Source organism: Lissotriton vulgaris, chromosome 6, assembly GCF_964263255.1.
Source record: "Lissotriton vulgaris chromosome 6, aLisVul1.2, whole genome shotgun sequence".
NCBI classification, from domain to species: domain Eukaryota; kingdom Metazoa; phylum Chordata; class Amphibia; order Caudata; family Salamandridae; genus Lissotriton; species Lissotriton vulgaris.
The window spans coordinates 1,181,967,221-1,181,990,904 of NC_141694.1; the positions used below are offsets into that span (position 1 = coordinate 1,181,967,221).

The 23,684-nt window shown below is 45.3% G+C and overlaps 1 protein-coding gene across 4 annotated transcripts in view; it reads right to left on the minus strand.

Annotated features, from left to right (window-relative positions):
* UTRN (utrophin) overlaps positions 1-23,684 on the minus strand; it is a 1,497,630-nt gene that overhangs the window by 589,652 nt on the left and 884,294 nt on the right. For all 4 annotated transcript variants that reach the window (XM_086927281.1, XM_086927282.1, XM_086927283.1 and 1 more), the window contains one exon: positions 2,595-2,767. In XM_086927281.1, coding sequence (XP_086783407.1) covers positions 2,595-2,767 — 173 coding nt within the window. The remainder of the gene's footprint in view (positions 1-2,594; positions 2,768-23,684) is intronic.

Here is a 23,684-nt window from a genome sequence, read left to right on the forward strand (position 1 = left end):
ACAAAATTCAGACTATACCCTTTGAGTGAACTTACGTGTGCTGGCAGTCAAAAGGCACCAAGTGAGTGTACCTGTCCTTCAGGAGCTTTGTCCTCACAAGTGCATACAGTTTTGAACAAGGCCAAATATGGGTGAAATATTTTATTGTTTAGGGGACTGTCCTTTTTGGCAATGACATTGGCTGAACATACATAAATTGCTTGTCAAGGCCATTTACGAGACTGAAATCAGTAGTTCATGTGTCACTAATAATGGCAAACCTTACTATCCCCGCTTTATGTCTGTATTTATATACCATTATATCTTCGCCTTATAACAGTACTGCAAATCTTGTAACCAACAGCTTGTAACCACTTGTAAACGTATTGTTCTGAATTTATCGCAGTGCCTATTCTATGAATTGTTATTTCTCACAGCATTCTAGATACTGTTCCTAAAATCCAGCCTGAAAAACTGATCTTCACTCAAAACTTTTGTTGGTTACCTCTTCTTTTTCCTCTCAAGTGGCTCTCTCCTTCCTTTCCACCCGATGTATGCCTCTGCTCTCTGAGCGGGAAACAACCTTTACAACGCAACTTTTACAACACACTTCCTTTACAACGAAACTTTTACACCGCAACATCCATTACAACGCATGCCATTACAACGCAACCCTTACAACGCATGTCACTACAGCGCATACCACTACAAGGCATGTCATTACAACGCAGTCATTACAACACATACCATTACAACGCATAGTTACACTATCCAACACTTACTCTACTGTTGCACCCCCTGGAGTTAGAATAGTAATTTTTACCCCTACACTATCCAACACTTACCCTACTGTTGCACCCCCCTGGAGTTAGAATAGTAAATTTTACCCCTACACTATCCAATACTTACCAAACAGGTATGCGTTGTAATGGTATGCGTTATAAAGGTTGTATGCATTGTAATGGAATGCGTTGTAGGGGTAGTTTTAAAAGATGCGTTGTAAAGGTGTGCGTTGTAATGGAATGCGTTGTAAAGGATGTTGCAGTGTAAAAAATGCGTTGTAAAGGTATGCGTTGTAAAAGTATGAGTTGTAACGTCATACATCCCTCTGAGCACATCCTTCTCCAAGTCAAAGCATGCGAGCCTTCACCTCCATTAAAGCATTTCAGCCTACACTTTGCAACTTAACCCTCTCTAATCTCCTCTGGTTCATCTATGAACCCTCCACATATCAGCATTAACTCTCATGTCCCTCTTCCCCAATACGGATCACAACTAACTTCAAGGACTTTATTCTATCACAAACACTCTGGAGGTAACCCATGGAATGGCTTGCCTGAGCACACAGGACTAATCCAATAACCAATTACACTGCACTGACTACTAACCTTGGGAAGTGGAGCAGCGTGCTGCCCGGCGGAAACAGCTTCAATGCCTCGTCAGGGGTAGTAAGTGCTACATAGATGCAAATACAATCTAATACAGATATATAAGATCAGCTGATGTATCCAGAGCAAACGACCAATAGACAATAAAGTTTCCAAGCATTGCATATAACCAAAATATGCCTTATAAAAGCAATTTAACAACCTTAAAAAGGGCAGATCACTCATGCCCCCACTGCAAGATGGTGGCCTAGAATCATTCGACTTCAGTGTTATAGTACACAATCTGTTTTAATGCAACGACAATCATTCAAAATGCACTCTTTTTATATTTATAGCAGATTTAATTCACCAACTGCCTCTAAGGTTATGTTATACGATTATTTTTCTCACACGACAAAAATACAGGGAGAAAATGTTTCACCACTATCTTGTGTTAATAGCCCGGTATGGCTGTGGCTGTCGTACACAAACGTTGGACATCTGTTGTCAAGAGAAACGCAACCAGAAGACATACACTCTTCCTCAACTCTCGCGGGAAGTGGGAGCCAAAAATAGGAAAGAGTTCATACAGTTCTTGAATGAAGATTGACGCGGGGATGAGCAGCGACGAAAAAAATGTACTTTTCGTTTGTCATGTTACCTACCAAGGTAATAGCTCTGAGACTCTGTTCACTCAGGGGCGTAAGGCACACCCCTGCGGGGGAGAGGGGGGCTGTTCCTACATGGGGGCTCAATTCAGCCCCAGGTCAATGAATATCTGTGGGATAAGAGAGACCCAGGAGCCCAAGCTCTTCACTTTCTGCAGGGATGCCATGATTGTATCACAAGTCGGGCAAATGCTTCTAAAAGTTATTTTCTCCACATTTCAAGCTACCAGTATACAGATTTTAAAGAACGGCATTTTGAGCTACTACTAAACGTGCTCCCCATGGCTAAGCATGCAATAATATGGACAGTTAGCGCTGAACTATCTAAATTCGCTGCTTCCCACCAATTATGTTTTGGTTTTTCTAACCTTTCTCCTTCCCTGTCATCAAGGCGGCTTGTTGTACTCCAGCAAAACGGACGAGTGTTTTTTAAGCCCGTCATATGAAACCTTTCTGGTGACCCATAGCAGAGTACAACGAGCTCCAATTCCTTACTAGACTCCAGGGAACAGTTTATCTTCACAAACCGTAAATATCCGCCGAGAGGGCCAGAGGCCGCCTGTAAAGCGTCGCCACTGACCTGATGCTGGCAGACTTGGCCTTCAAGTCGTTCCAGCGCAGGTTCATGTCGTCGAGACGATGCTGCAGCAGCGCAGCCTCCTCCGTGGTCCCCAGGGCCTTCACCATCTTCTGTCTGTTGCCGTCGATGCTCTTGAAGATGTCATTGTGAGCATCAATCTCTGCTTGGATGTCCTGAGCAACAGGGAAAAAAATACAAAAAAGAGGTCAGTTTTGAAAACTCTTCTGGTGACTCCTTTCAAACTGCTTAACTGTTATTCATGCAGTTTTAAAAAAAAATTACTTACCTTTAGTGATGATTTTCTAACTGAGGAATTGTCACATTTTGCATTACCCCAGGGGTCAGACATTTTTCTGAAATTGCTTCTATGATGGTAGGTGGCGCCCTCGCCGCCCCTCTAGAAATGGCGACGCTGAGCAGTACATGGGCGCGATTCATGCTGGCTGGGGTCAGCTTTTAGCGGTAACTCCTGCCCTCTCAATCGCGGAACAACAGATAAATCCGTTATCAGACTGTGTGCTGAATCTAAAATGGACATTTTGAACAATCAGGATTTCGCTCCACAGAGCGGGGAGGAGGCCGGAGCGATGTGTAATCTGCGCTTAAAGAGTATCCAAGAGAAGGAGCAATCCTGATGGGAAGAAACTTGTAATACTGATGGATACTTCTAACTGCACATTGATCACATTTTGAATAGAAGCCATGAAAGTACCCCCTTAAAAGGTTGTGGGTCTGAGGGGTGGACTTTACACATGGAAGTTCTGCAGACCTGAATGAGTAAAAAGAGCCTTTCCCTGGACCCGAGAAAGGATACAAAAGTGCCTGGTGAAGGTGAGGGTGGGCACCCATGCATCAGCCTGGCAGATATCTCGCATAAGAACACCCAGAGCCAAAGACGTAGTACCTGTCTTGGTTCTGGTGGAATAACTACACAGGAGGCTCCTTCTTGTCCAAGGTATACCCCATATTATAACAGAGAATGACGCATCTTGATAAGGTTCTTTTCTGCCCTTCCATAGTTTGCACCCGCAAATTCAAGTAAGAGTTGGTAATCCGGCCGGTACACCTTAATCTTATCCATATGAAAAACCTCTCCGAATCTAACTGAGGAAGCTTCTCCTCTTCCTTAGAGAGATGTGGCATGGGGAAAAAAGCAAGATACGTGATGAACTTCCTACAAGGAAAGGAAACACCATTTTCAGAAGATGCCAGAGTCATGTGCACCAACTTGTCAGTGAAGATGGTGGTATATGGCGGCTGCATTGACCGCGCCTGCAGTTCTGATAGGTATACAACCGTTTCAACGCAACTTTTACAACGCATACTTTTTCAACGCACACCATTACAACGCAGGATCCTTTACAACGAATGCCTTTACAACGCATGACATTACATAGCAGATGCTATTACAACGCATGCCATTACAACGTAAGTATATCATTTTATTTAAACATTTGTTATGGGGTACAGGGGTATTTTTAGGGTTCAGGGCTAGGTTTGGGTTATGGGGTACAGGGGTATTTTTAGGGTTCAGGGCTGGGTTTGGGTTATGGGGTACAGGGGTATTTTTAGGGTTCAGGTTTGGGTTATGGGGTACAGGGGTATTTTTAGGGTTCAGGGCTGGGTTTGGGTTTTGGGGTACAGGGGTATTTTTAGGGTTCAGGGCTGGGTTTGGGTTATGGGGTACAGGGGTATTTTTAGGGTTCAGGGCTGGGTTTGGGTTATGGGGTACAGGGGTATTTTAGGGTTCAGGGCTGGGTTTGGGTTTTGGGGTACAGGGGTATTTTTAGGGTTCAGGGCTGGGTTTGGGTTATGGGGTACAGGGGCATTTTTAGGGTTCAGGGCTGGGTTTGGGTTATGGGGTACAGGGGTATTTTTAGGGTTCAGGGCTAGGTTTGGGTTATGGGGTACAGGGGTATTTTTAGGGTTCAGGGCTGGGTTTGGGTTATGGGGTACAGGGGTATTTTTAGGGTTCAGGGCTGGGTTTGGGCTATGGGGTACAGGGGTATTTTTAGGGTTCAGGGCTGGGTTTGGGTTTTACACTAACTGGATTTTGTATAATATTTTTAAACACCTACACTATTTTTAAAAAATATATAAATATATTTACAAATATATTAATAAAAAATTAATTTAATAAATAAAATTAAGTAAATATTTATTAATTACATTTGTTAAAAAATAATATACTTACCTAGACTTACGTTGTAATGGCATGCGTTGTAATAGCATCTGCTATGTAATGTCATGCGTTGTAAATTCTTTCGTTGTAAAGGATCCTGCGTTGTAAAAATTGCGTTGTAATGGTGTGCGTTGAAAAAGTATGCGTTGTTACGTCATACACCCGTTCTGATACAGTGTGCAGAAGTGATTGTTATGAGGAAAGCAGTCCTGGGTGTCCACAGCCTTCCACATGGGTTCAAGATGGATGTACATAAAGGACATAAGGACCAAATTAGGTGCCACTGTGGCATACAAAACAGAACTTGTTCACAAAACACATCGAAACTGATGACTTGAACAAGGAGGGCCGATCAAGCAAGTGCAGAAAGGCCGAAATGGGACATAAGTAAGGGAACAAAAAGTACATGTGAAAGCTTAGTTTGAAGCAGATCACCCTACAGTTTTCGAGCAAGGCCACAAACCTTGGCCAGCGACCAGAATAGAGGAACTTGTTGGACAGGCAATGTGCCCCAAAATTACAATACCCACTTCTGCAGGGAGGCCACAACCATTCAGCTGGATCCACTCAATCCTGCCCTGCTGCTAGGACAGGCAGAGAGAATGGCAGATGCAGAGACTCGGATGTTTAGAGTACCAGACCCTCCAAGGCCAGCCACTGTTTCAAGCACTAGAATTGACCCCTTAATACCTTCTTCAGAAGTTAAGGAAATAGTTGCAGAGGATGAAAAACAAATTAGATGGAGCACATCTCCTAAGGAGCCCTGGGACGGAAAATCGTGGGCATAACATTGTGAATCCTTAAGGTGGCTCAAGGATCCATCCAAGGCTTCCTCACTGGGCAAATACTCCTTGAAGCACCTCCAGGTACAGATGTTGCTGAAGGTCAGCCAGAGGACAACTGCTGAGCTTGTTCGCCCTGGCATTGAAGACGCCCAAGGGGACAAAGTCTGGGGAATCTCTGGAATGTCGAGCTACTACCATAGTCTCTGCACCTCCTCGCACATAACATACAACCCTCAGTCTGCTATTCTTGTTGCAGTGCTACATGGTGATCGCACTGTCTATCAAAACCTGAACAGGCTTCTCCTTGATGTAAAGCAGAACGGGCTTCGAAGCCAGCCAGAAGGGCTACAGCTCTAAAAGGCTGATACACAGCCTTCACGTCATTTGCAATCAGATGCCCTTGATCTCCAGTTGATCCAGGTAACCCCCCCCCCCCCTAAAGTGGGAAATTACGTATCACATCATTCACAACTGTCAATTCTGAATAGGGAGATGGAAAAGGCTCCACCGCAGTGCAGTTTGGCATCCCTCACCCATCAATGAAGTTCCCAGGGTGCCACTTTTGAAATATGGATGTTTTCACATTGGTAACCCAAATGCTGCAACCACTGCAGACCATGCATGTGCCAACAGGCATGGGTCACAAGTAGGATGAACAGGGCCTGAAGCCCAGGAAACTTCAGACCAATCTAGCCTGGAACACAGACCCAATCTTGAAACATCAGGATCATAGCCTGAATGTACTGGACATGCATCAGGAGATGGAAATATTTTGAAAAACACCATAACCAGAATAACTCCTATATTATGAAATGTCTGAACTGAATGAAGATGGGATTTTAGTTTGCGGCCGGAGAAACCAACCCCAGGGAGGACAGCAATAAGACTGATGTTGGTCCACAATTGACTGTGGCAAGCAGAACTTCAACAGCCAGTCGTTCAAGTTTCATGAATGTGTGTCCTACCCACCATTGAAAATGGACAGCGACACCTGCCATCACCATCATAAACACCCAGAATGCAGAGGTGAAGGCCAAAGGGCAGGACAGTGAACTGAAAGAGTTCAGATCCCACCATGAAGCAGAGGAAATGCCCGTAGGACTAAAGGATGGTCATGTGAAAATATGTGCCCTGCAAGTCCAAGGACACTATCAATTCCACTAAGGTCTAAAAGCAGAGACAACCTGGGCCAGAAGTCAGCATTTTTAAATGTTACCTTCCAAAGGAAGGTGTCCAAGGACCAAAGATCTACGATTAATATCAGCAGATCGTAATTTCTTGAAAACCAAGAATGAAAGGGCACCATGTGCCCTTCTCTATCTCAGGAACATTATCTATTGATGCTTTGGCAAGAAGAGTCTTCACTTCTCTAGAGGATAAGGAAGCATAATCCACCAATGTCCAAGAACATCAGGGGTTAGCTAGAAAAGGAAAAGTATATCCATTCTCACCAACCTCCAAGACCACTGGGGTCTGAGGTATATGAATGACACTCAAAAACAACAAGAGAGATAGGGAGAGTTATGAACACTCTTAGTCCCCAAACTATATTAGACATCAACAACAAAAGAGTGTTCCTGTTCTGAACAAGGTGGAAAAAGGCACAGAGCACAAGGAACCAACAAAGCCCATTTGGTTTGTTAAGAAAGCCCTCACTCACCGACCTGGTCGGTGACTTGCTTCATCATCGGGCCCCACCGGGTGTGACCGAATGCCACCCCGGTGTGCTGCGACGCCAGAATTACTGCGGAGCTGGTTTTGTGGGGGTGGGAGGGCTATGTGAAGGGTTACGTGAATAGTGTGAAGTGGTGAGTTAAAATTGCCTTGTATGTATCAAAAAATTCATTTAATCAAAGATCATCAAGGGCAAGGTTAAAAAATGTGTTGGTGAGTAAGGCCAACTAATTGGATGGTCTACTCCCACTAGCATTAAGTGACAACGTGAATGGTCAACATGAACATGTTTCAGCCGGTGTGGTACAATTAACCTGGCATTCGTCAGGACCTAGAGTGTAAACCTCGGCGGTATGGGCACTCTAAGGCCCACCCAACCAGAGGACTTGAAAGTGAAAAAGTCTGTGAAGTGCAAAAAAAGGGGGGGAGGGGGCTTCACCACCCGAGGGCAGGACGCACACAGCCTCCGGTCTCTAAAATTTAGAGACAAAAATAAAAAGCACCTGTGGAGAATAAAAGACACAGACAAACAGAAAGAGACAAACAAACAATTAGAATTTTTGTCGATAGATTAGCCGATTTCAGCCAGTTACTTGTGCTCAAGGTGCCAGGGTGCACAACTCATACCTAGTAGCAGAGGTGCGTGGCTCTGCCTGTGGCTGAGACTAGATGGTAGGTAGTATAGCTTTATACAGTGACAAGACACTCTCATGGAAGATTGCCAAATTGCGAAATCTAACTGTGCGAGTGCGCAGGGAGGGAAATAAGTGAAAAAGGAGGCGAATGGCAGTGAGTACATTCAGACATCCCTAAATCACTCAGCGATCAATGGGCCAAATGGCCGGTGACCATTCAGCAAAAAGACAATGGGAAGGGTGAGACAAGTAAGTTCTCACTTCACAAGGGATGAGAGTCCACCCCATAGACCGCGGGAGGGAGGGGACGGCGCATTTGGCACATCCTGAAAGGAAAGAGAAAATGGGAAGGAAAAAGGGACAAAACACTGTCAGAAAGCAGCGTTAGTACTTAGCTTAAATGGTCCTTTGCAGCCAGGGTAGTACTCACGCCCACGGCGCCTGTCTCCTGTAGGTACACCTACGCAGCCCTCGGAACCGGGTCTCGTCGATCCTGGCTCGGAGAGTGTGGGCGGTTTTATGAGCCTCCGGTGGATCTACCCGCGTCCGCGCTTCCGGGAAGGGAAGCGTGCGTGCTGCGCATGCGTGGGGACAGCGGGGACAGACTAGAGCGCGAACCGCTTTGAATGAAGGATACTCACTTCCGAAATGGAAGGGCTGCCTCTCGCGCATGCGTGCTGGTTCGACTGTCCCGGCCAAAGTAGTGTGTATGGGATTGGTGACTAATGCGCATGCGCTGGGGTTTAAGCCAATGCGGTGAGATGTCAACACAGTCGAGTTTGTTATGGTGCGTGATTGAAGCAGACATACACATGTAATTGAGTAAGGTGTAGGCAGACTTGGCGCATGGGACAGAATTATAGCCAAGGCAGATAGAGATATCCCAGATCAGCTCTCCCACACCAATTTCATATGGGTGTGAAATGGTGGAGGTGAGGGATAATTATCTATTGGATTGACTATTTCTGATCAAATGCTAGTGAAACACAATCACCATAGACAACACGAGTTTAACGGAGCAGCAACAAATCAGGAGAATTACTTGAGGACAGAGCCCCAGGGTATATCGTCATTGAGACCATTGATGTGAGTGCCCAGACGGTATACCCAACGCTGTTCCTTTTCAAACAGTCTTTCCGCAATGTTGGTGCCACCAGGAATTACTACTGGAACCCTTGTCCACCTTCTGCGATCAGTTCCTAAAACCAATTGTTCAAAGCACTCCGACATACCTCAAGGATACCAAGAACCTGTTACACCAACTGCAGACCATTACCTTTGAGCCAGATACCATCATCTTGGCTACCCTAGATATTGAGAGCCTTTATACCAGTATCCCGCAAGATGAGACAATTATGGTATTAAGTGCTGCTCTGAACTCTGTCACATGGGAATACAATACTCCCATTGAGTTCATAATAGAATGTGCAACAATCGCACTCAAGGAGAACTTCTTCGCCTACAAAGGACGGTTATTTTTGCAATGCTCTGGTACCTCGATGGGCAGTAAGTTTGCTCCCAGCATAGCGGGGTTGTATGTGGCAGATTTTGAGGCTAAACACATCCAGTCTATAAACAATCCGTTTGGCAGAAACATTTCGTACTGGAAACGGTACATTGATGACGTGCTGCTCATTTGGAAGGGCAGCATGGAACGTCTAAGGGAATTCCTCTGCTGGATTAACACCCTTAACAGTTATTTGAAATTCACCCATACAGTGAGCACCACGGAGGTGGTGTTTCTTGATGTGGTAATCATGAACAGTGGGACAACTCTGACTACCAAGACCCACTACAAAGCAACAGCCAAAAACAATTTGTTACAGTTCTCCAGCTTCCACCCTCGCCCGTTAAGGGAAAACCTCCCGTACGGACAATATTTGCGAATCCGCCGGAATTGTAGCAATATAGTTGACTTTAAACGTCAATCGACTGACCTAACGACCAAGCTGGCACAAAGAGGTCGACTGTGTTGACATCTCACCGCATTGGCTTAAACCCCAGCGCATGCGCATTAGTCACCAATCCCATACACACTACTTTGGCCGGGACAGTCGAACCAGCACGCATGCGCGAGAGGCAGCCCTTCCATTTCGGAAGTGAGTATCCTTCATTCAAAGCGGTTCGCGCTCTAGTCTGTCCCCGCTGTCCCCACGCATGCGCAGCACGCACGCTTCCCTTCCCGGAAGCGCGGACGCGGGTAGATCCACCGGAGGCTCATAAAACCGCCCACACTCTCGGAGCCAGGATCGACGAGACCCGGTTCCGAGGGCTGCGTAGGTGTACCTACAGGAGACAGGCGCCGTGGGCGTGAGTACTACCCTGGCTGCAAAGGACCATTTAAGCTAAGTACTAACGCTGCTTTCTGACAGTGTTTTGTCCCTTTTTCCTTCCCATTTTCTCTTTCCTTTCAGGATGTGCCAAATGCGCCGTCCCCTCCCTCCCGCGGTCTATGGGGTGGACTCTCATCCCTTGTGAAGTGAGAACTTACTTGTCTCACCCTTCCCATTGTCTTTTTGCTGAATGGTCACCGGCCATTTGGCCCATTGATCGCTGAGTGATTTAGGGATGTCTGAATGTACTCACTGCCATTCGCCTCCTTTTTCACTTATTTCCCTCCCTGCGCACTCGCACAGTTAGATTTCGCAATTTGGCAATCTTCCACGAGAGTGTCTTGTCACTGTATAAAGCTATACTACCTACCATCTAGTCTCAGCCACAGGCAGAGCCACGCACCTCTGCTACTAGGTATGAGTTGTGCACCCTGGCACCTTGAGCACAAGTAACTGGCTGAAATCGGCTAATCTATCGACAAAAATTCTAATTGTTTGTTTGTCTCTTTCTGTTTGTCTGTGTCTTTTATTCTCCACAGGTGCTTTTTATTTTTCTCTCTAAATTTTAGAGACCGGAGGCTGTGTGCGTCCTGCCCTCGGGTGGTGAAGCCCCCTCCCCCCCTTTTTTTGCACTTCACAGACTTTTTCACTTTCAAGTCCTCTGGTTGGGTGGGCCTTAGAGTGCCCATACCACCGAGGTTTACACTCTAGGTCCTGACGAATGCCAGGTTAATTGTACCACACCGGCTGAAACATGTTCATGTTGACCATTCACGTTGTCACTTAATGCTAGTGGGAGTAGACCATCCAATTAGTTGGCCTTACTCACCAACACATTTTTTAACCTTGCCCTTGATGATCTTTGATTAAATGAATTTTTTGATACATACAAGGCAATTTTAACTCACCACTTCACACTATTCACGTAACCCTTCACATAGCCCTCCCACCCCCACAAAACCAGCTCCGCAGTAATTCTGGCGTCGCAGCACACCGGGGTGGCATTCGGTCACACCCGGTGGGGCCCGATGATGAAGCAAGTCACCGACCAGGTCGGTGAGTGAGGGCTTTCTTAACAAACCAAATGGGCTTTGTTGGTTCCTTGTGCTCTGTGCCTTTTTCCACCTTGTTCAGTATATGAATGACAGCCAGGCAGACAAAAACAAATCCTGGCCCCTGCTAGTCCTAGATAATCACTGGAGGGAGAAATCAGAGTGACTTGACAGTGGTCCAGGCAGGAGAGGAAAAGGACTACGGCTTTCGCTGATGGCTACAACCTCTACCGCCAGCTTCACCACTAGGACAGCGGAAGGCTGCACGGGCTGTTAAAAAGGATGGGAGGGTAACCTCCAGTGGAAGGCAAGCGCCCAAAAATAACCTAGAAAGTGCCTGTATTGCTAGTGAAATTGGCAGTCCATAGATAATAAACCCAAGGACAAGTCTATTTTTTCTCCAAAGAACCTGGATCCATTAAACGGCATATCCAGGGGTGTGAACGTTAATAAAAATATCTACTTCTCCATGGGACAGGTTCAGTGCCGGACCAAGAGATTTGCATGGGTGCACTCTTGTGACTTTGTTGAACACCTAGCTAAGTCTGCCGTTAATTAAGACCTTTTGTTCTTATTAAAATTATCTCTATCTATTATTGCCTAGCTTCAGTGTGAGTTGGGCCACGGAATTACATGGCAGGAGAGGGCCAAATAATGTGGCAGGATTGAGTAAATTATGCGGACAGAAAAAGCAAATTATATGGAGTAATGCAGCACATTTTTAATAGCTTTACTTCATTATTTTGTACTTTTTAGGTCGAGCCTACAGCAGCGCATGCGCTGTTGCTCGACTTTTAGTAGGGGCTTTTCAAAGTGCTACCCAGAAGCTTTTCTTGGCCTCACGCTTGCGTGCACGCTTGCATGCACGCGCGCAGCTGCCATCTGCCTTTCTTATCTCTTCCTCCTCGCTGGCCATTACTTTCACATTCGCTGCAATGGCTCTCCTCCAAGAATATTCAGAAGAATATTCTGAGTTCTAGCTACCAAAAGTCAAATTCCAAGCAATGACGGAGTGTACTGCAGCAAATACATCAAATATTGGGAGCCCTACATGCAAGGTAATGTTTTTGTACAAAAGCAACATATATTTTGTCCTTTGAATCTCTCTTACTACACATGTAAAACTTTAGAGATGGCCTCGAACTCCTTCTGAAATGACTTCACCAGACATTAAAGATGCTTTTCTTGAAAGTTCTGTGCTCAGTTTGGAAAGGTGGCACAAGAATCCGCGGGTGTTAACTCATTTTTAATACAGAAATAAGCACCGTACTTTCAAATAAGTGCATGCCAACTGTGGAGCCCGCTGGAACCAACTTCATTAGCAGCTCTCTGTGTGATTCTCACATCTGGCCTAACGTAGAGATGTGGCTTCACTGCTATTGCATACACTGCATTGACAGTGTGCGTTTTATACACCACGGAAAAAGGTCCATTAGAAGACAGACCACTGCTGGGATCGTGTGAAATCGCCAAGTGCATAAAATTGCAACTTGATGACTTTTTTTTTTTAACCTAAAAAGCTTCGGTTTAAGGGGGGATTTCTCATGGCTGGAAACTGAGTGGCTTCTACGTGTAGGCAGTATGGAAGATCCCACGCCAACTGCATTCTGTCCATCAACTGTGTTTTTTGCAATTTTCACCCCGAGTGGGCTGGGTATGCTCAGACGTGAGTCCCAGGCTCTCCACATCACTGGAGTCAAGCTATCCAGGCTGAAGAAGGCTGATAGCCAGAAACCGGTCCTTGGATGCTTGATTCCGGTCTAGGAAAGACATGGCTTGGTAGTTCGGGCTGGACTGTTCCCATGAGGCACAGGGTCAAGGCTGATTTGCATACAGCCATTGTCTGACCTAGGGTGGTGTGGAGTGCAAAAAAACGATGGATTTAGGCCCAGATCTTTGTACTGGGGTGAATGTAAGACATTGTTCTGCATTCTGTCCATCAACTGTGTTTTTTGTAACGTAGAGATGTGGCTTCACTGCTATTGCATACACTGCATTGACAGTGTGCGTTTTACACCACGAAAAAGGTCCATTAGAAGACAGACCACTGCTGGGATCGTGTGAAATCGCCAAGTGCATAAAATTGCAACTTGATGACTTTTTTTTTTAACCTAAAAAGCTGCGGTTTAAGCGGGGATTCCTCATGGCTGGAAACTGTGAGTGGCTTCTACGTGTAGGCAGTATGGAAGATCCCACGCCAACTGTCTCTCTCCTGCCCACTCCATCTGGCCCTCTCCTGCCCACTGCACCTGGCCCTCTCCTGCCCACTCCACCTGGCCCTCTCCTGCCCACTGCATCTGGCCCTCTCCTGCCCACTGCACCTGGCCCTCTCCTGCCCACTCCACCTGGCCCTCTCCTGCCCACTGCATCCGACCCTCTCCTGCCCACTGCATCTGACCCTCTCCTGCCCACTCTACCTCACCCTCTCCTGCACACTCTACCTCACCCTCTCCTGCACACTCTACCTTACCCTCTCCGCTCTACCTCACCCTCTCCTGCCCACTCTACCTCACCCTATCCTGCCCACTCCACCTGAACCTCTCCTGCCCACTCCACCTGAACCTCTCCTGCCCACTCCACCTTACCCTCTCCTGCCCACGCTACCTCACCCTCTCCTGCCCACGCTACCTCACCCTCTCCTGCCCACGCTACCTCACCCTCTCCAGCCCATTCTACCTCACACTCTCCTGCCCACTCCACCTGGCCCTCTCCTGCCCACTCCACCTTGCCCTCTCCTGCTCACTCTACCTGGCCTGTTCCTGCCCACTCCACCTCACACTCTCCTGCCCACTCTACCTCACCCTTTTCGGACCACTGCACCTGGCTCTCTTCTGCCCACTGCACCTGGCCCTCTCCTGCCCACTCCACCTTGCCCTCTCCTGCCTATTCTACCTCACACTCTCCTGCCACTCTGCCTGACCTACTCCTGCCCACTGCTCCTGGCCCTCTCCTGCCCACTGCACCTTGCCCTCTTCTGCCCACTCCACCTGACCCTCTCCTGCCTGTTCCACCTGACCCTTTCCTGCCCACTCCACAGGACCACTCCCCTCGTCCTCTTTCACATTCCCCATGAAATTCATGGACCTCAGTGTGTAATAATAAAATCTAAATAAGTGCAGGTACCCAAACGTTTTTTAGGTCTCGCGACCTATCAATGCGCGCAAGCGCATTGAGCGGAGCGAGAATTCATGTCGGCAAAATCCTCTTCAAACCAAGGGCTTTCAGCCCAGCGGTTTTCTTGCAGTTCACGTGAATCACGTGAGCAAACATGCACGCGCATTCACGGCCGGCCGTAGGCCGGCCGTACTTTCAGTTTCCCGCTTCTCCTCCCCTAATCATTCATTCCCGGCCGCTCACAGCACATCAAAGGGCTTCGCCCAGCGTGCGCTCTGCGGCTTCTCCTACCCTATGCCCCCAGGCCGTGTTCCCTCCCCTGGTACCCCATCCTCAGTCATCCCTCGCACCCCCTCCTCCTTCAGCCCCACCATTTGCTTTTGCTTGTTTACGTCGATTTCCTAACGATGGCCCCGTTTGTTCTGGTTTTCTAATGCCCTTCTTTTCGTGCAGCCTTTTTTTTTCTTTTCTCACTATTCTTTCAAGTGTTTTTGAGTCTTCTCCTCTACCATTTCCTCCCTTCTTTTTTTGGCAGCTAATCAAAAAAACTTCTTGTAGCATTAGTAATTCTACCAGTTTAAAATAATTACCCATGAGTAACGTTAAGTTTAAATATATGCGATCAGTTGATTTCACTTCCATTAAAAGAGTAACAATTGTGCATAAATGAATCCGAAGGTCAATAAAATAAGCACCATTGAGTTCAGTAGCATAACAATAAAAATCTGTAATTGGCACCAAGAAACTGCTATAAAGGCGCTTTACAAAAAGAGTTAAACTATAACTATTGTATTAATCATGCATTCACGTTTAACACAACGAAAATGGTTCCTTCTTTCAGAGGATACACTTGAGTCACATATCGACCGAGCAGCATCGTACATTTTAGCAAACCTTTGCCTTCATTTTAAACTAAGAAAGGGTGGCTTGTCAACAAAATTAGCAGAACTAAAAAGCGTCAATGCAAACGTACGCAAATTTCGTAATTTCAGCTCTTTCCAACTGCAAAGTGTTCTAGGAAGAAGAGCCCTCAGTCTTCAACGAGCAGAGGTTGTGTGCTGTGTAAATGACTTTACCCATCTGTGGAACCCTATACTGCTCACATTTTGCTCTAAATAATTGAGTACCTTGTATATAAAGCGGGTTGAAGGATATTTAAAAAAGCGGTTTGAAGGATATTTAAAAAAAATTAATTAACTGATAAGTATAAACTATTTTTCAGTCGAGAGGAGTCAATTTGAACACATACTTTCTTGTTATGGCTTCACAGGCAGAGAGAGGGATTAACATCGAGGCAATTAAGCAACAAACGCCCTCGGCCCGGGGAGGCATCGCATGCAATTCAAGATGAGATGCGCTTCAGTTGCACTTTGGGCGGACTCACACTTGCGCACACGTGTTTTATCCCTCAAGTTTTCTTAAATTGTTAGGAGACATTTGTTTTCTTGCAAATTAATTCTTTTCAGCTCTTTATGATAGCTCAGAGCCACATAAAGGGGGATGAACGATGGCGTACTGAGCTCAAGCTGCGAAACAGGAGGAGACAAATGGAGAGCCCCGCTGTGGGGGACAATGTAGGCAGGAATTCCAAGCTCGACAGGAGAGAAAACAGCTCTTCTTTTTCCGCAGATCTCACAGGCTGCTGACATGCATTTCGCCGGTACAGGGCAGGCTTGCTATGTGAAATCGGCAACCAAGTCGGCGCACACACCCTGCTCCTCTCCGTGGCCTAAATTATAATGTGTTAAGTAACAGCAACTTGTTTTACCAACTCATAAACCTCACAGGAACAATGGGTTTCTAAAACGCTTCAGCAGTAATCCTGTTTTTATTCGGACAATGTCAGTCGGTGCCATTTAAATTGAAATGCGTTTACTCTTTTTACACACACTTCTCCCTAATTAGGACAATATCAGTAGGTGCCATTTACATTTTTTTCCAAAGTCCCAAACCTCACATGAACAATGCGTTTCCAAAACGCTTCAGCAATAATCCTTTTTTTAATGGGACAATGTCAGTCGGTGCCATTTAAATTGAAATGCGTTTACTTTTTTTACACACACTTCTCCCTCATTAGGACAATGTCAGTAGGTGCCATTTCCTTTTTTTACAAAGTCCAAAACCTCACATGAACAATGCGTTTCCAAAACGCTTCAGCAATAATCCTTTTTTTAATGTGGGACAATGTCAGTCGGTGCCATTTAATCGGTGCCATTTCCATTTTAATGCTGTTTATTTTTTTTCCCCAAATCAACAAAGTTCATGTGAACGGTACGGTCTCAAAAGGCATTGGCGTGCGCGCCACGCTCTCCTTCTGCTGCCACACGCCTTTAGATCACCAGGCTGGACAACCCCTCACCCCCCATATGCTCGTTCGCCAAAGTCCCTCCCACCCTTCCTTAGATCTTCACTTTTGTTTGAACTTTCAGTGTGAGTTTTCACAGGCCAAAAGGCACTGGAGTGATTTACATGAGCCCGTGCCAGTGTATGCGTTTTTTAAATACAAATACAGTTTACTTTTTTTTTTTAACTAAGTCTCAAACCTCACATGAACAATGCGTTTCAAAAACGCTTCTGCAGTAATCCTGTTTTTATTAGGACAATGTCAGTCTGTGGCATTTACATTTTTTACCAACTCACAAACCTCACAGGAACAATGCGTTTCTAAAACGCTTCAGCAGTAATCCTGTTATTAGTCGGACAATGTCAGTCGGTGCCATTTAAATTGAAATGCGTTTACTTTTTTTACACACACTTCCCCCTAAAACATGTTGCATTACAAATGCTATAGGTGTCACATTTGTGAAAGTTATAACTATTGGGATTGTAAATGACAAAGCTATTAATTTAGCTATTTTCAAAAACAACACATAAATGAAAAAATGGTCATTTACAAGACCAATAGCTCAAACTTTCCTAATGCGAGACCTATTGGCAACGCCAGTGCTTGTTTAGGAGGCCACCACCAACTTCAGCACTGGAGCTATATCACTCATGGCATGGATACTGCCCTAAGTTTGGTTGGAGCAAACAAATTCAGAGAGCCTGCCTTCCGCCAAGGGTCAAGGTGATACCTGCGCTATCCATCTTTCGAAGTCACATGTCCGAAAGATAACACACTCCAGAGGCCTTTAAGAGACCTTACTTAGATCTGAATTCACCAAACTGACTGAACTATGACTATCTAAAGTCCTGCTAGTCAGACTAACTCCTGCCTGACATCTGACTGACTACCTCTTGTCCAGCTCTACCAGTCTTTCACTCACTATCGTGAAGAGGGCACTTTTTATCCCACTTTCCCTCTAGGGTGTGACTGTAAATGTTATCAGATCCATTACAGAACCAGGAGCATCATCTGCCTCTCATTCTATCCCCCAAACCACCATCACAACAAGCTCTGCACTTCAGCAGGGAGGCCAAGCAATGGATGCTCATGCATGCCCTCTGAGCCAGTCTGGGCAGCTCGGTAGTCCATCCGTCAGAATCCTGCAGGTCCTTCGGGCTCTTGTTCTACAAACCCGGCACCTTTTACAGAAGCAGAATCCAGATTTGCACTAAGTTGGAATATAGTGCGCCAATCACATGTTGTACGCTGTATGTGGAAACATACTCGCCCGTCCAAGCTCCGCACAAGTCTGGCATCCTTTATGTACAAAGCAATCTATGGCATGATAGCAAACCGATACAGTTACTATATCCCAGCAACACGGATGACGCCTTACTCCGCCTTAGCCATGCCTTTGAGGCATAGCCAATAGGTCTCGCTTTTGGGACCTTATAAGTATTTAGTTATGCAGCACAATATCCGTGGTGCAACAACATCAACTGTTGCATGGCTAAACACTTATAAGGTCCCAAAGGCAAGACCTATTGGCTTGTTACACTTGTTAACACTGTCTAGGCATAGGGTGCACCTCATTAGTACCACTTTAATACCCATATGTAGCAACAAGCACCAGAAAGGTGACCCGGACCTTCCACTGCATAGCAACACATGCTTCTGAGTTTTTAATAACGTTTGAACAGTTTGAGCTAGGAAAAAATACTTTTTGTTAAAATCTGCAGATTATGTTGCAGATGATGCGTTATGTGGCAAATGCAGTCAATTTATATTTATGCTAAAATCCCTGCGGGTGCATAGTCACTTTATTCCAGTGGCATTGAGTGTGAGTGACAGTATTCTGCTCTTTCACAGGGAGCATATTGGCGCACAAAGTAGTTTTTTCAGTGCCTGGAACTAACTACTGTTGCAATGTGTGATTTTTGAGAGCAAAACATATTTCTGTTTTATGGCAACGGTGAAGCTCCCACGACAGTAAAATTTTACCAGAACCAAGTCATAACAAGACACGCACTGACAAAACTAAAATGCTGATCGCCAATTTCAAATCTATCGGCTTTGCTAATGCTTGGTTACTTTTATGTTTCCCACAATCTTGTTGAAACTGGTTACACTGATTTTCCATTAAGAATATTTTTGGAGAAATACTAACATCCATCAACACGTTGTACTAAATAATGCTTAAAAGAAATTACCCCTTAAGTTCCACAGTAGTTTAGAGAAACGTTTATTTTCCTAGTTGCATTTTTTTTAATGAACATTTTATATGGAAAGAACAGAACCATCAGTCTTGCTTTCAAGCTTCTGCACATGTTTGCATCTCTTCAAAGAGCATTCTGGGAGCATTATAAGTAGCTTCATATTGTTAAACTTTGCAAACATGTGTATACATTTTTCATACTGGAAACTCTGTCAATACTGCAGTCCAAGTTTACAGTTCATTAGAGTGCTCAGCCGAATAACAAAATCTTTGCATTAACCCCTTCGATGCGGCCGCGATTCCCCTGGTGTGCTGTAAAAAGCACGAACAGGGGCGGGCCGTGACGAACCCCAGCCGTCATCAGCACACGAGCAACGTAGTGCATGATGGCTGGGTTCGTCATGAGCATGGAAGGGGTTAATCAACCATAAATACAAATTTGAACAACAATAACATATGGAACCAAATATTACCTCAACTACAGACAATGCCCTTCACTGTTCCATAAAGTGGAACTGCAAATTGGCAGACAAAGGGCTTGTGCTGCATGGGTTGGGTCTACTTGTCCCAAAGGCAAGATAAACACGCAGACTTGTCCTTGAACCCAAACAATATGTCCCCTTGAACCCAAACAATCGGTCCTGGGTGTTGGGCTAGATGCTTGCATCAGAGAAACTGGTGACATGCACCCAGGCATTTCACCGGGCCACCACACTGGTGTGAAAGCATGAGCAACACAGCGAAAAGTTCCGAAACTCAACAGCTAGAGTGGGCACAATCTCACTTGCCTTTTCCCAAAGGGCATGAGTATACCTCCCCAAAAGGCAAATAGCAAATAAAAGACTTCAGAACCAAACTGACAGACAATGAAACCCTCTTACCCAGTGTATCAATGCACTTCGATTCCCTATGTGACTCATGAGCGAAGTACTGAGGTTTACTTTACTGACAGAAGCGGTGTTAGAAAGACCGGGTCCACTGGGCAGATTGATATGTTCTAGCAACAGGATGGCTCATTGGTGGTGGATTGCATCACTATCAAAGCCTACACCAGAGCCTCATTGAAGAGCAACAACAGTTCAATATACACATTTTTTGTAAAATGATTAGGTCATGGCTAAACCCAGGCCTAAATATCAACTGGAATTAGCGTAGGGATGGCACCATGTACGACTCGATGTTGTCATTTCCAGAAGTGGGGCACAGAAGTAGCAGAATTTGAGGGTTATCACCTACCAGCACAAGGGACCTATTGCAGAAACAAAGTCTGCATCAAGTCCGGCGCCTTGGGGTATTTAACAAGTGAAGCAGTGGTTAGAATTATCCATCTGAATAAGGTTTATATAATAGGAAAAAATCCCATCAGATATATATAAATAGCCTTATTTCCATGCTGCAATCGAATAAATTGATACTTGATACTTGTATAGCGCACTACGCACCCAGAAGGGTCTCAAGGCGCTTGTACGAATACCGCTGTGGAACCCATCCTTGCTTTCCCTGTGAGGCGTCCACTCCTGGGCAACCCCAAGGTGGAGGCCAGGCATCCTTAGCGTTGTGGGGGCCGCTGTGGAGATTAAGCAAGCTATTGCCCAGAGTTGCAGAGTGGGACTCCATGATTGGAATAGGCACCGAGGCGAGAATTATCAGGTCCGTGGAATTTTTGAGCCCAAGACCCGCCGAGGAGGAGAATTGAACCCTGGTCCTGGGCTAGACCTCTGCATCAGGGTCTGCCGCTCTATTCATTGAGCCACACTTCTCCACTAATACTACAACTATTAATGGACATCAGAGAACATTACTATCTCACATAGAAAAGTGAACAAGGAAGAAGCTATTCAGTTCCATTACTGGGCTAGGCTTAATTCAAGCAGACGTGATGTCAAATAATGAGATCGATCAGTCATGTCACTGATAGTTTCACTAGGAATGGCTAGCTATATCTTTTCTGATTTCACAAATTAATGTGTCCAGGACAAGTTTACATCTGCTTAAAACCATCAATATACGCTAGCGGGGGTCCACAGATATTTATGGCTAGTTCAGCAAGAGGTATTTGAAGTACTTTTAATGTGACTACACTTGTTATGTTATGTTATGTTATGTTATGTTATGTGGTTTTTATTTGGCGCACAGATGCTCCAGCTAAGGAGCGTCCTGGCGCCCTTGTCTACTGCCACAACGTAAAACTCGGATACGATTGCAGTCCATGTAACTCATGTACTTCAGGAGTCTAATGGAATGTCAATACGTTCAAAGGTTACTGAGATATGCTCCTCCTTCACAGGTTGAACCAAATTTTTATTTTGTCACGATACCACGTTCGACATGAAAATCTGCGATCGTCGGTGCCGAAATCAATCTATCTGTGAGCCATTAAAATTAAATTGTATAATTTTGGCATGGAAAATGGTCGAATATACCCCGGAAAAGTCTCAAAACAAGTCAAATCTGCAGGACCCAATTGGGGAAGTTGAAGTACGGAGTTTTCAAAAAAATTAAGTCACGGGTCCGAATATTTTAAAAACTGGTTTGATGCTGGTCTTTAACAAAATGTGTAAGTGAAACTGCAGGGACTACATTGTTGCTAAAGTGGCATTAACTCGCGTTATCATTGGTGCTTATTTTATCAACCTGAACTTTAGAAAATGACATTACACCCTGTGCATTCTCTATTTTTAGCTAAAAAGTAAAGGTCATAGTCATCCTAACATCTGTTCAATTCTGCTCCCTTGAACAAAAATTAAGACAAAAACAAAAATAGTATTCCAATTAAAATGTCATAAATATTTTCATCACATCAATGAATTATGTTTAATAAAGCACCCAAAAACGTTTGAATGACAGTACGATGGGAAGTAGTGAATTAGTGTGGCTCACTGGTTAGAGGCGGCAGACCCGAGAGCAGAGGACGGCCCGGGACCAGGGTTCGATTCCCGGCGCGGCAGGTTTCTGGACCAGGGTCAGCGGACTCGATAATTCTCTCGCATCGGTGCCCACTCTGATCAGCGATCACACTCGGCAACTCTGGGCATTAGCTTGCCTCATCTTCACTAACGGCCCCACCAGACCGCCGGGGATGCCTGGTCTCACCCTGGAGATACCCATTAAGGGACCATCTCTCAGGGAAGCCAGGAAGGGTTTCGCACCGGTCGAAGCGCCTTGGGACCCTACGGGTAAGTAGTGCGCTATATAAATGCCTATACATACATGGGAAAAGAAACTCGAGTGAGTCCGGCATCTACTAACATCTGCATATCAATTTATGAAACACATAATGTGTATTTTGGAAAGAGCCATGGGGCATGCTGCTTGTCTATACTGGATTAATCAGTTAAGATCATAACATAAAAAACTCCCGAACATGGGGGCACAAAATTCCATCATGCCACTTTAAGCAGAATTCTGTCGACCGCATACCTCCACTGGCTTGTAGGTTTCAAATTACTAATGTCATCTCTTTGCTGCTTTCAACAGGGCATATATCAAGTCATGTCAATTTAGCTTTATTCGATTTTGTCGTGCAAATCATAAAAGCATACAATTTTAAAAACATACATTTAAAACAACCATAACATGGACCGCAAAATATAGACGAAATTAGAAGTAGAATTAAAAGATTGTTCAAAGAGAAAGGATGCCGGCCCTAAAGTGTACACACCTCAATCATAATGAACAACGAATTTACACAATACTTAGGTAAATTATATATTCTAGCAATCCTGCCTTTAAATAGAATTCGCCCTCCCCATAAGCTACTAATAAAGAGCTCTATGGCGTTAGTTATTATACAGCATGTCGTGACGGTTAGGTGCAGGGAGGTTGCTATTGATCGATCACCAAGCAGATTTACCAAGCAGTTTTACCGATAGCGTGAGTGTATCCTGCCCCTTGTCTAAGTGAGGGGTGATGAGGGTAAAAGTCATAAAGGTCCCTGGTATATATCGGGCCAACTTCTTCTTGCCGGTACCAGGATTGGAGAAACAGAACAATGTTTTTGTTACGGAATTTCACTAGGACCAGATCCCCGGCGATATCCTTTCGGAGAGGACCTAGCCAGCCCACCCTTCTAACAGTTAGTATTCTGCCATTTAGGTCAGCAGGCAGGGGTCTATTCCTAGATAGCCAGTGAATAACTTTGTTTTGTAGCTCATGTTGGGTTTCAGTTTTCCCCTGTATGATAGGTGGCACTCCTGATAGTACGTAGACAAAGGGAGCAGCCTCTGGTGGTAAGTGAATATGAGGTGCTATGTTTGACCCTGATCTGGCGATATTGCGCTGTGGAAAAACAAGATTTGGCAGAGGATGAGGGTCTTTTGAATCTGGTATGTTAGGAGCTGGAGCCTGAGTCGGAGCATTGGTGATTAATGCAGTTGGTTTAGGGGTTCCAGAAACAACAGATGGAGGAGATTGTCTGGTATATACTAGAATTTTTGTGGGGGCCAGGTTTACGTTGATTGTGGTCTCTAATTCGTGAGTCTATCCCCCAGGAGGTCTAATTTTGTCATCAATGGTGAAATGGCGGAGTTAATTAGCCGTTCAATTAGGGTCAGTAGCAGGGGCGGATTGGCAAGGCGGGCATTCGGGAATGGGCCGAAGGGCCGGTGCCTCACTGCCCTCTGTGGGCCGTTTTTTTTCTCCCCTGTCCCAGTCCACAGAGAGTGGACTAGGAAAGGGAAGAAAAAAAAACGGCCCACAGAGTGCACGGAGACAGAGACTGAGAAAATAAAAGCAGCCTCGCTGTGCGGCCAGACAGCGATTGTCATCTGTGGGC